This window comes from Priapulus caudatus, unplaced genomic scaffold, assembly GCF_000485595.1.
Source record: "Priapulus caudatus unplaced genomic scaffold, Priapulus_caudatus-5.0.1 Scaffold985, whole genome shotgun sequence".
Classification (NCBI taxonomy): domain Eukaryota; kingdom Metazoa; phylum Priapulida; class Priapulimorpha; order Priapulimorphida; family Priapulidae; genus Priapulus; species Priapulus caudatus.
Genome location: NW_014578046.1, coordinates 31,631 through 43,507, shown reverse-complemented (window position 1 = coordinate 43,507; position 11,877 = coordinate 31,631). Strand labels below are relative to the sequence as shown.

Genomic DNA, 11,877 nt, shown 5'->3' with positions numbered 1-11,877 from the left:
CTCTCTGCTTCGTCCCTCTCTCTCCCCTCGTCCTCTCTCTTTTCGTCCTCATCGTCTCGTCTCTCTCTCTCTCTACTCTCTCCCTTTCTCGCCTCTCTCTCTCGCTCTCCCTATCTCTCTCCCGCTCTCTCTCTCAACTCACTCCCTCCTTCCCACCTCCCCTCTCTCTCTCCTCCCACCCTCCTCCCCCTCTCCCTCGCTTCTCACTCCGTCCCTAAAGACACAGAGAGAGACAGCCAGACAGAGAGACAGAGAGAGAGAGAGAGAGAGAGAGAGAGAGAGAGAATCCGTGACCTTCACTGTGACCTTCGCGGTGACCTCACCTTCCTGACGCAGCCGTCGTCGACACTGTCGGCTCCAACGTGTTTTCTCACAAACAGCAGAGCTAGCAGGTAACCGGCCCGCCCGTACAATATCTCATCCGGGGCGTCCGCGTCCGAACAAACATCCGCCATCATTGCCTGCAGCCTGCAAACAGAAAAAAAGAAAAAGAGAAAAAGTGTCAGCCTTAGAATGGGTGAGAAAATAGAAAAACGCACGTTAGCGATATTAGCCGCGTTCACACGTAGCAACAAATTCGGTATTTAGCGTTCACACGAGGCTAAAATGCGTGGTCCAACAAATACGGAATCTAAATAGATTCGGTATTTGTTGAAATGCGCGGCTTCCCAGATGTCGAATTACATCTCGTGCTTGAGAAATTCCGAATCTCTTGGACCGCGTATTTCTCTCGTGTGAACGCTAAATACCGAATTTCTAAAGCCGCATATCTTATAGACTGGTCCGCGCTCAACAGTTCCAGTGTAACGCAAGTGGAACTGTCGAGCGTGGACCAGTCTACGTATTTCATCGGCAGTTGCTGTGCACTGATTGTTTATTTAGCATTGTTCGCTTGGACGCATTATTTTTTATTCATTGTACTAAAGCAGCTCGCAGCTCGCAAATACGGCATTTCTGAAGCCGCGAAACAGCGTGTGAACGCTCGGGTGGAGTAAGTCGCGTATTTGTCTCAGATTCGGTATCTCGCAAATACCGAATTTTATAAATACGGAATCTCGTGTGAACGCAGCTCATCCGTCAGTGACGTAGGCCATCCGTTTGAGTGACACGACCTTCCTCTTATTTTCTCTCTTGCAGTTGAGTTCCCTTCCCCTAGGTATTAATGTTTGATGAAGCCAAGCTTGCATCTATATGATATATGATTATTATATTAAATGTGAATTAATTATTAGATAACCAAGGTCCACGTACTCCCGCTGCTTAGACTTGATTAATTTTAAATTAATCAAGAATTAGATTTCGTTGCTATGGTCGGTGAATTTCTGATGTCTGTTTGGTTTCACATTCCCAAACTACAAAATTTCGATTAGGCTTTAGAATTTCAAAATGTTTTTCGAATTTCCCGCGATTACTAGAACAGAGAAAGGGGGGGGGGGTTTGGAGTGACGGGAAATTGTCCGAAAACAACATGAATTAATGTTTCCATTTGTCACATGTACGCATATTTTCTAAGACCAGGCATCGATATGTACCACAATAAAATGAATCCAATGCTATTATATCGAACCGTACCCAGGGTACCCTCCGATAATACCCTGGGCGACATAGACCCTATGAGCTACACTATATGCCTATAGATATATATATACTATATAGACTATATAATTATGGCTATGTCCTGGGCTTCTTATGATATATACCACACGTTACGATACATCCAAATATGGGGTTAGCTGCATTGACAGTACAATGCCTTGAACATGTGTGTGTGCATACACAGGCACATAGGTACATATGGTATATCTGCACATAGGCACAAACGTATATATGTGTACAGGCACATACTTATATACGGAGGGGTAGAAATTAACTTTTGAACACGGGAGTCCGACTCCCTACCCTCAAAAAGAGGGAGTCCGCAGCAAAATGAGCGAGTCCGCAGTCTGAGGTTCAAAATTAAAGATATTAACAATAACGCATGTGCTTATTTGTAAGATTCATGCGGTTGCACGTCTGTCAAATTTTCTTTGGACATTAGCTGAACAAATACGGTAATTCCGTGAGGCCGTACTCTTGGAACGAACTACATATGCAGTTAGTATGGCAGAATTTTCAGGGAGTCACACGAACTCCTGCATACGTCAAATCAGGGAGTCCATCAGTAAATCGGGGAGTATTTGACTCCGGACTCCCGTTAATTTCGCACCCTGTATATGCATGTGGTACGTATGTATATAAGTACATAGGAACATCACGCACGAGTGAATAAATACGAATCTTTTTGTGAGTTTCTTGATTGTATCTACTCCTTAAAATAATTTATTGACAGCAGTAACAACTACGTTCAGATGGACACACTGCCCCACGTAACACACGAACCGTACGTAACGTAACGTACATCACCAAGAATGCAACGTACGATATATATGATAAATGTTCACGGTGTACGACGGACCACATCACTAATCCGGAAAAGTTTCAGGCCGGATCGAAATTCCGGATTGGTGGACATTCTGCACCAAATGCGCGGTTAAAAAAAAAGGCCAAGGTAACCGTAGTTACAAAATAATGAACTGTGACCTCAACAACTTTCTTGTATGTCAAGGGCACGCACGTCTGCAATACATCCTTACAATTTGATTTGCGCGTAAACTCTTTGTTCATAGGCGTTTCACGCACCTATTATACAGGTATATATTACGCGCGTGTTAGTATACACACATTACAGAGACTCGCCTACTTACGAACAGGTTCGGTTCTTCCATTCGTATTTCCAACATATAATTATATACGTATACATTATTGTACAGTAGTGTAGTATATGTACGTGTGAACATCGAGTAACCTAGAAGTGTACATAGTGTAACATACTAGAGTATCTCCACTAGAGTAACATACTATTGCTGCCACCACGCAGCAGATCTGCGAACTAAACCTTACGCCTACATTTTCAACTTCAAGGCAAATTGTTCGTATCATCGAAAGTTCGCAACACAAATGTTCGTATGTAGGGGAGTCTCTGTACAGCCAATTACTGACCTATTCATCTGAGGGATACAATCATTGTTCTCCACTCGTCATGGTTACGATATCGTTGCTACGTCGTCTGTCAAGCTAGAACAATTCACACATTTTTCCGCCCACAACCGAACCGTCGGCACCGCGGCACTTCCTCACTAAGCAACGCGTTTAGAACGTCTCCTATTGCGGTGCTGATTGGTCGGAGATGCCTGTTGATCGTGTCGGGAGGGTGGACGAATCAGACAGCCTGCGTACGATCCGTATCCAGACGATCCGTGTTCCCCCGTGCGTTTACGATACTATGTGCTGGAGATTCGACATTCACAACTCGAATGCTGGAAATAGCGCTTTCTTCGGTTCTAGCACATCGCTGAGAAAGTAGATTGTTCCTGCAAGACCTGCGTATGGTGTATAAGGGTTATGTTATTAATTAATAATGATTAATTACTGTATTATTTTTAACAAGTATGGTGCAACACACACATCACGTTTTAATACATTATGCCACGGTTTTATGATAAGTGTATGGGTTATAGGTACACAGCGGCTATGCAAGTTACAGTTAGATAGCTCCTACGCAAGTTACGATGGAGATTGAGATGTAAAGCAGTTTGAAATCAATGTAAGTACTAACATCTGATCAAGCTCAACATATAAAATCCAATGATCACCTTCAAACAGTGAATAAGGATGGTCGGGCACCCTGCATCCATGTTTCCCATAGTCACAGCACCACTCAGCAAACTAAAATACCAGAATGTGTAAAAACATTTTAGAATTACTGGGAACCTCTTACAATTAGCACGGGAGCCTCTTTTATGAAGAAAAAGATTGACAATTATAATAAAAATTATCTACCAATTCAAAAAATAATTAAATATCGCAATGAAAAACAAAAATCTATAAAAAACAACAATAATATAATCAATAAAAACCGTAAAAAAATCACGTAAAATTAAAATGAGAAATTTTTATTTTTTTTATTTACAAAATAAATCTCGACCCCCACTGACCTTGCACGCCCTGTACAGATGTTTCTCGTCCGACGTCAGCCTATAGAGGGCGAGCAGAGCGTACGCGTTGCCGGCGACGCCGTGGCAGATGCCGTATCCCTTGCGCAGCAGGCCCCGCTGCCAGATCACCTCCCCGCAGTCAACCGCCGCCTGCAGATAGCGATCGTCCTTGAACACCTGAAGGTCAGAGTAGCGGATTTAGAGGTCGCGCGCGGGTTGTGAGATTTACACGAGAAAAGTAGCGACAGGTTGCTTGAGTACAATATACATGTTCGTATATATATGCGGCTATAACTTAAGACATATTCACTTCGGATAAGAGGCATTAATTGCCTACCACAGACGTTTTATAGCCAGATATAATCGGGGATAAGTTGGTCCATCGCATGCCCTAGGGGTCGTTCTATAGCCCAGCGGCAGTTAATATAAGCGGGCTATAGTACTAGAGCTAGATCATTGCTTTCTACATTTACCATCTTCAATGGATCCTTTTAAGTTTAGCTACCTCATTTCGGTGCTAGTCTAGAAGACACGACCCATTGTGTATTGTATTGTAGGCATGAAGTATTGTGGAACATGTCTTCTAGCCTAGGGCCCTCGTTTCTGTCATCCTTCATCTTTGGCTACTTGTGTAAAATTGAAGGGTTTTTTCTACTACAATCCGCAGTATTGTTGAACTATTTATCTGATCAACTTTGTTTCTCTCTGTCTTCGATATAGGCCTTGGACTTAGAAGACTAGTCTTTATGAGGTTGTTGTTGCCATTCTGGCATTCATCAATAGTCTTGCTAAATGTGTTTCCGAAAGTAGAATTTAATACTGCGTTACTTATGCTGTCAGTGTTTTTCATTTGCTTTTCACTTGCGATGGTAAACACTAAAAGGTACGACCCCATCCTAGTTCAGCACCCCTTATTTAATAGTTTAGAACATATGCAAACTATATATTATATATACCGAGGTCCCATGAGCAAAAGGCACATTATGCTACAGACATGCGGATTTTACACGGCAGCAGTAAAACATGTCAGTGCACTTACTCTCATAAGCCCATATACTCACAATGCTCTTCATTAGAAGTTAACGTAAGTTGTTGTAATTTTTTCATTTTGCAGAGGATGAAGCGAAGCTCGTAGCACTGATTCCGTACGGAGACGAAAGGCTCAAGCCACGCCGGACGTAAGATTGTGTTTTTGTCTAGAGCTGTAAAGGTTTCTTTTGTGTGTGCGAGACTCACGCGTTATGATACAGGGGCGTCACCCTGGCGTGGGAGGCTAGACCGACGTTATGACTTGCCCACTGTTACTGTTAGCAACCACTAGCACTAGATTGACAGACGAAGATTGTCTTCTTAGCAGTAGCTTATAAAAGTTCCATAGGCAAGTGCTTACAACACAACTATATACAATATACGTGATGCATGGTATCGTACAAGTGTTTACAACACAACTATATACAATACACGTCAGACATGATATCGTACAAGTGCAAGTTACAACACAACTACATACATTATACGTGATACATGGTATCGTACAAGTGCTTACAACACAACTTAATGCAACACACGACACACCCCACGTGGCATCGTAGGTAATCACTGACGACTTATCTCGCGACGTCGTCATCAAATTATCAGCCGGGAACGAGTTCGCTAATATTTATTTAATTTACTTTTTTATTATTTTTTTTATTAATTATGCCCAGATAAATAATAGTATGTAAATATTAGTATTTATGTAGTGTTTGAAAACCTAAACTACTGAATTTCCTGAAACAAGTCTACATAATTTTCTGGGAACTGGAAATTGGGATTTTATTTTACTGGGAACTGGGATATGGGGTGTTTTTTGCTGGGAAAGTGGGAATATACACCCCCGTTCCCCCCTCAATTAAATAACAACCAATTACATTTAATTTCTAATTTAATTTTAATCATTAATCACATTTCATTTCATCCCTAATTCCAATCAATCAACAATTTCAATCTACTTTGTCATTAATCATTAATGGCCATACATAGTAATACATTGTCACTAATAGACTGATATTAATTAGCTAATTACATAGTAATTAACGTTGCATACCTGTGGATGCAGTCTTCGGTTTTCCCGTGGTCGTTCGTCGCATGGTGGATAACAGCGGCGACAGCCAGCGATCCCGCGTCACCGCACAGGTACGACTTTCTCCGTCCCGTACCTGCAGCACAACAATCACACACGTTAAATTGACTACATCACGAATTTTCTATGTATGGGTCACGAGTGTATGTTCACATCGAACAATATAGTAAAATAAAAAGTATAATGCAGCAATTTAACCTTAAAAAGTTAACAGAATTACTTATATTTTGTGAAAAAGTACTGTAAGTTGTTTTACTATTTTCGGTGACGTAATCACTTTAAAGTTATTAGGTCACCAAAAATAGAAAAAGTAAAAAAAATTCTGTCCACGTTTTTACAATATGGAAGTAATTCTATTCACTTTTTATGGTTAAATTGCTGCATTATACTTCCTATTTTACTATATTGTTCGAAACTACTATATTATTTGAATTTTTACCTAGTTGAGAAACAATCTTATCAGGTAAGAATTTGACGATAAACTTAGTCCCGTTAGTACATACATTTAATGTTAAAAAATGGCAACAACATTAAAAAAATATACACCATAGAAAATTCATGATGTAGTCAATTTTTGAAGACGTTCATGTTCATGTTCATACACGTTCATAGTGGTGTGTCCCCTGCACAGGAACGACTTCTTGCTACCCATTTCTTTTCCACAATTAAGCAAGTTAAAGCTGGGGTGTACCCTGCATTGAGTTATCCACGTTAAAGGTGGGGTTTTCTCTAAACAGGAACAGCTTTCGTTTCCCCGTCCCTGCACAACAATCACGTACATTTAGGGTGGGGATTTTCCCTATGTAGAATTATCTATGTGTGAAAAGTGGGTGTCCCATATATTGAATGATCTATGTTTCAAGGTGGACTGTATACAAGCATTCATTCTACAGGGGTTAGGGTTAGGGTTAAGTTATCAACACCGATAACACAGGTTTAACTGCATACGAAGCGTGTTAATCCTCATTGTGGGAGTCATCGCCACAACAAATACCTTTCAGTCTTTTAAGGCCGTCCTCGATCCACTTCACGCCCTCCTGCAAATACTGGTAGTCCCCCCTGCGCTTGTACAGGTGATAATACAGTAGAGCGACACCTGCAATAAAACGCGCAATTGCAAACAACACGACTACGATGAAACTATTTATCAATAATTACTCATTATTTACACCTAAATAAATAATTATTTTTTTACGCATCGATAAACATTAAACATGTTGCTCTCTTGGTAAATGGAGGTATAGTATCGGACTTTGCAAAGCGTGACACATATCTAGGGTGCAAAATTAACAGGAGTCCGGAGTCAAATACTCCCTGATTTTTAATGTCGGACTCCCCAATTTGACATATATGCAGGAGTCCGTGTGACTCCCTGAAAATTCTGCTATACTAACTAGTTCGTTCCAGAGCACGGCCTTGTGGAATGTTTCAGTAAATGTCCAAAGAAAATATGGCAGACGTGCCACCCGCATGAATCTTCAAAATAAGCACATGTATGCGTTATTGTTAATATCTAATTAGTTTCGAACTTCAGACTGCGGACGCCCTCATTTTTCCGCGGACTCCCTCCTTTTGAGGGCAGGGAGTCCGTTGGACTCCTTTGTTCAAAAGTTAATTTCTACCCCTGTATTTAACCTGCGGTTCCGGTGTACAGCGAGTAATCGTGCTTGTCTGGAAACTCCCTCAGGCCACGTTCTAGCTTCTCTAGCAGTTTTTCCACATTCTTGTTTATCTCTGCAGCCAGTGGATCAGCCAGCTGAAAGAGAAAATGGAGTCAAAGGATGAAATCTCGTAAGGGGCAAACGCATACACGAGTGTCACTCATAGTCATAGTCATAGGTGTCCCTCCCACCTGGAGCCAATGAGGCATGGCCTACCCGGCTATGCCTAAATCGCCTCAGGACAGGGGTTGGTCGATGCAGGGCACTCATGAATGCAGAAATAGGGATACCATGAAGATGGCACGATCGAATGTGCCTGCGAGGAGGACCGGACCATGGGACATAGATCTCCTAGAATGCCCCCCTATTACCAGAGCCCTGGAGACCTTGAGACTTACTATGAGATAAGACATCAATTCCATGAGAAAAAAATCGAGTTTATTTTGGTTTTACGGTACATGCCAAAATAATAGCTTCAACCAATCTTGTATATCAATATCATAGCCTGTTCAGGCACCTGGACATTGTCAGGTTTCCGAGTTGTCTCAGTAGGTGGGTCTAGATTGAGCCTGACTATGTTTAGCTCGATTAGGGCATCCTTAGATAGGATTGTGCCACTAAGTCCTGGGAAGACAACAATACGTCGGGTGATAACGTTGCACCCTAAGGCAATGTCGGTTGGAAATATCCACTTGGCTTCATTCGTACTCCACTAGCATTTACCGTAGCTTGCATGTCTGCAGTTGGTGGACATAGGTTGTGAGGGTCTTCTTTCACCGACACAAGTTCGCTTTCTGCAATGCAACACCAATCCGATCCTGTGTCAATGAGAGCCTTCACTTGGCTGTAGCCATTTTGTCCATGAATGGTGACTTTAACTAAGTCAACATTAGAGCTAATGGAGCAAATGATGCTTCCCATTAACGTCTTCTTTGGCTTGTCATGGTATGATGCTGGTTTCTTGCCAGAGTTTCTGCACAGTTTTGCAAAATGGTTCGATTTACCACATGATTTGCATTTCTCCCCTTTTGCTGGGCAAGTGGCTCTGTCTCGGTGTTTTAGGTAACCACACTGGTTACACATCTCAGTTTCATTCTCTCTATCATTCCGAGAGTAGTCTCTGGACTGTGCAGCTCTTCTGCTTCTGAACCGCCTCGGTTTATTTGGGTTCCTTTCCATTTCTCTGTGGATTCGGTTCACCCCAGAACTAGCAGAATATGTGAATTGGGCCTCTGTCTCTGTGATATTTTCGTCTGCTTCCAGAATCTTTCGTGCTTTTTCTACAGAAAGGTCAGGATCTCTCAGCATCTCTCGTCTTGCAGCTTCCTTTTCGGTGCAGAACACAAGTTTAGACAGAATGTGGTCGTCAATGGCTGCTTGTGCACATTGATTACAGAACCCTTTATCAAAGTTGCATTCTTTTACCTTTTCCACCACTTCACTATGGAATTTCGCAATCGACTGGTGAGGCTTTTGATGCAAGGGATGAAATTGGTGTCGAGATGTCCACACAGATTTTGTTGTCTCGATTAGGCTTGAAGTAATAGCCACAATTTCTTTAATGTCTTGTCGCTTGGCTGCAGGGAGCTGTAGTCGAAGAGCATCTACACGGTTGAATGTAGATGTTTCATGGCGGACTCGATGGCGATCGATTTGCTGAGTTTCCCAATCAAACTATGTGAGTTCGGCTTCCATGGCGAAAGCAAGAAAGGCTCGTTGCCAGCTCCAGTCCTAAGGTCAATGCTAGAGAAGGAGTCCATATCTAGCTTTTCTGGACATAGTGTTTTCAGTAATGACCAGTTTACCTTCTTAGCCCGAGCATGATCTGGTAGGTTGCTCTGCTGCTGGACTGTCGCCTGCGTTTGCTGTACCTGTTGGGTGATAATTGCAGCTAGCATCTGCAGTAGGTCGTTCTGCTGTGGCACTGAATGTGGCTGTTCGCCAGTAGCACTATCAGCACTCATGCATGTCCATCTGCATTCTTTCTTGAGCGTCTTCTCAAGCTGCCATCGTGTGGACTATAGCAATGCACGTACAGTACGTTTTGCCGCCTTTATCACACGTGGTACGGGTAACACAGTTCCATCACCCGGTCTCCGTTCACTCAAGCTTGCTGGTTCGAAGATTATATCAAATCTCCAGTGCCGGATTAACCATTAAGCAGACTAAGCACGTGCTTAGGGCACCAGGGCCAAAGGGGGCACCACAAAGTTGGGAAAGGGGTGAAAAGAAAAAAAAACGAATAAAGTTTTGTACTTCCCAGGTGTACCACAAGGGGCCCCCAACAATACAATACAATACAAGGGTGCTAACAAGGTGCTAATTCCCAATTATCAGAAAGTGAAAGGTACTCAAAGACTTGTCAGACACTCATTGATGCTTATCCAGATGACATGAACAACACTTTGTCTACAGAGCTTCAGCAGTTCCATTCATATGTTCTTCATAAGTTTAAAACAACCAAGAAAACATCTTTCACTCACATGGAACTTTACAACACAATTACAGAAGACAAACTAGAGAATGCCTTTCCAAATGTTGAAATTGCCTTAAGAATATTTTTAACATTAATGGTCACCAACTGCACAACAGAGAGGTCTTTCTCACAACTGAAACGTGTAAAACAAGTGCCGCTTGAAGGTCAAAAGGTTACCCGACACTTGCTCTTCGCATGTCAGCAGAAAGTACATTTCATGGTCTTTTCAATAAAGCCATAAAAATGCTAGGTCATCGCTGAAACAAAAAAGCTTTTCAATCGCTCCGTCAGACCATGTCCTCAGAAAATGTCTAAAATCTGCCCTGTGTACGTCGTGTTTTTTTCCGCTCTGCAGAACACGTACAACCTGTCGAACCAGAACTACGTGAAGGTGCGCGGCTCGAACGCGACCATGGTTGCCATGTACGACACGAAGATTGTCGGCGAAGTCAAAGACCTTCAGGTGTTTCACGTGCCGCTGCGCTCGACCGTCGTCATAGCGATACCGATGAACATCACGTTCGGAGACGACGAGGGTTACTTAGCGTGAGTGCGTGCGCCAGGGGGCGCTACCATCGGACGACGAAATATTAGCTTTAAGATTTTGGTATTTTTTTCGTAGATGTTTTTTTCGTAGAATGTTGTTTGAAATGAAATTAGTGTTAAGATTGGTGGCTAATATGAAGGTTTTTCTATTAGATCGGTATCGGAAATAATTTTTTTTGTTAATCTTAGTGTTAACATTGGTTTAGCTCTAAGCCTAACCTTAGGCCTAACTCTTAACTGTAACACTAACCCTAATGGTAAATCTAACACTAACCCTAACCTTAGTCCTTACCGTAACCCTATTCCTATACTAACCCTAGCCCTAACAATAACGCTAACACTAACCCTATGTTATATACTAATATTAACAATATATAATAACATATATTATATACTAGTCCTAACCCTAGTCCTAATCCTATCCCTAACACTAACCCTAACTACAAAGCTTGGCCTGCACGCGTGCGCGCACGGTGGTAATGTAAATCATCGTGAATCTAACGCGTTGTTTATCGTTCATCTTGTAGGAAGTTTTGCACGGGTTCTTCATCGTGGCTTCACAACATCGCCCTGTCGTTCACGTAAGTATCGTCGCCGGACGGCGAAACGACGGCGTCTGTCTGTGTTCGAGACTACTGCAGGGCCGTAGGCTGAGCAAATTCCTAGGGGGTGGGGGTGGCAGTGGTGGATCCAGTATTTCAAGGAGGGGGTGAGAAAGAGGTGGAGGGTCTTGGGTACCTTCTACAGAAAATTTTAAAAATGTAGATCGCAGTAGTTTTGAGTACACTTATAGCCTTCATTCTGAGTACGGAAATTGTCTTTTAGTAGAACATTTTTTTAGCTCATCTGACGTAGTCAGGTGCAGCTTGTAGAATCGCATGATTGTCCGTCCGTCCGTCCATCAACAGTTGGGCACAAATCTTAACCGCTCGACGTACGGTCACGATATTTGGGACGTGGGGGTATAATCCGAAAACGAGTTGTGATGTTGAAGCTAGGGGTCAAAGGTCAAGAGGTGTAAAAGAAGGGGGAACATTC

The 11,877-nt window shown here is 42.4% G+C and overlaps 1 protein-coding gene across 1 annotated transcript in view; it reads left to right on the top strand.

The window, feature by feature from the left end:
- The first annotated feature begins 10,600 nt into the window (after positions 1 to 10,600).
- The window catches only part of LOC106814824 (transmembrane protein 106B-like), a 5,186-nt gene continuing 3,909 nt past the window's right edge, over positions 10,601 to 11,877 (top strand). Inside the window, exons 1-2 of the mRNA XM_014819183.1 lie at positions 10,601 to 10,839; positions 11,367 to 11,420. Of these exons, the coding sequence (XP_014674669.1) occupies positions 10,601 to 10,839; positions 11,367 to 11,420 (293 nt within the window). The remainder of the gene's footprint in view (positions 10,840 to 11,366; positions 11,421 to 11,877) is intronic.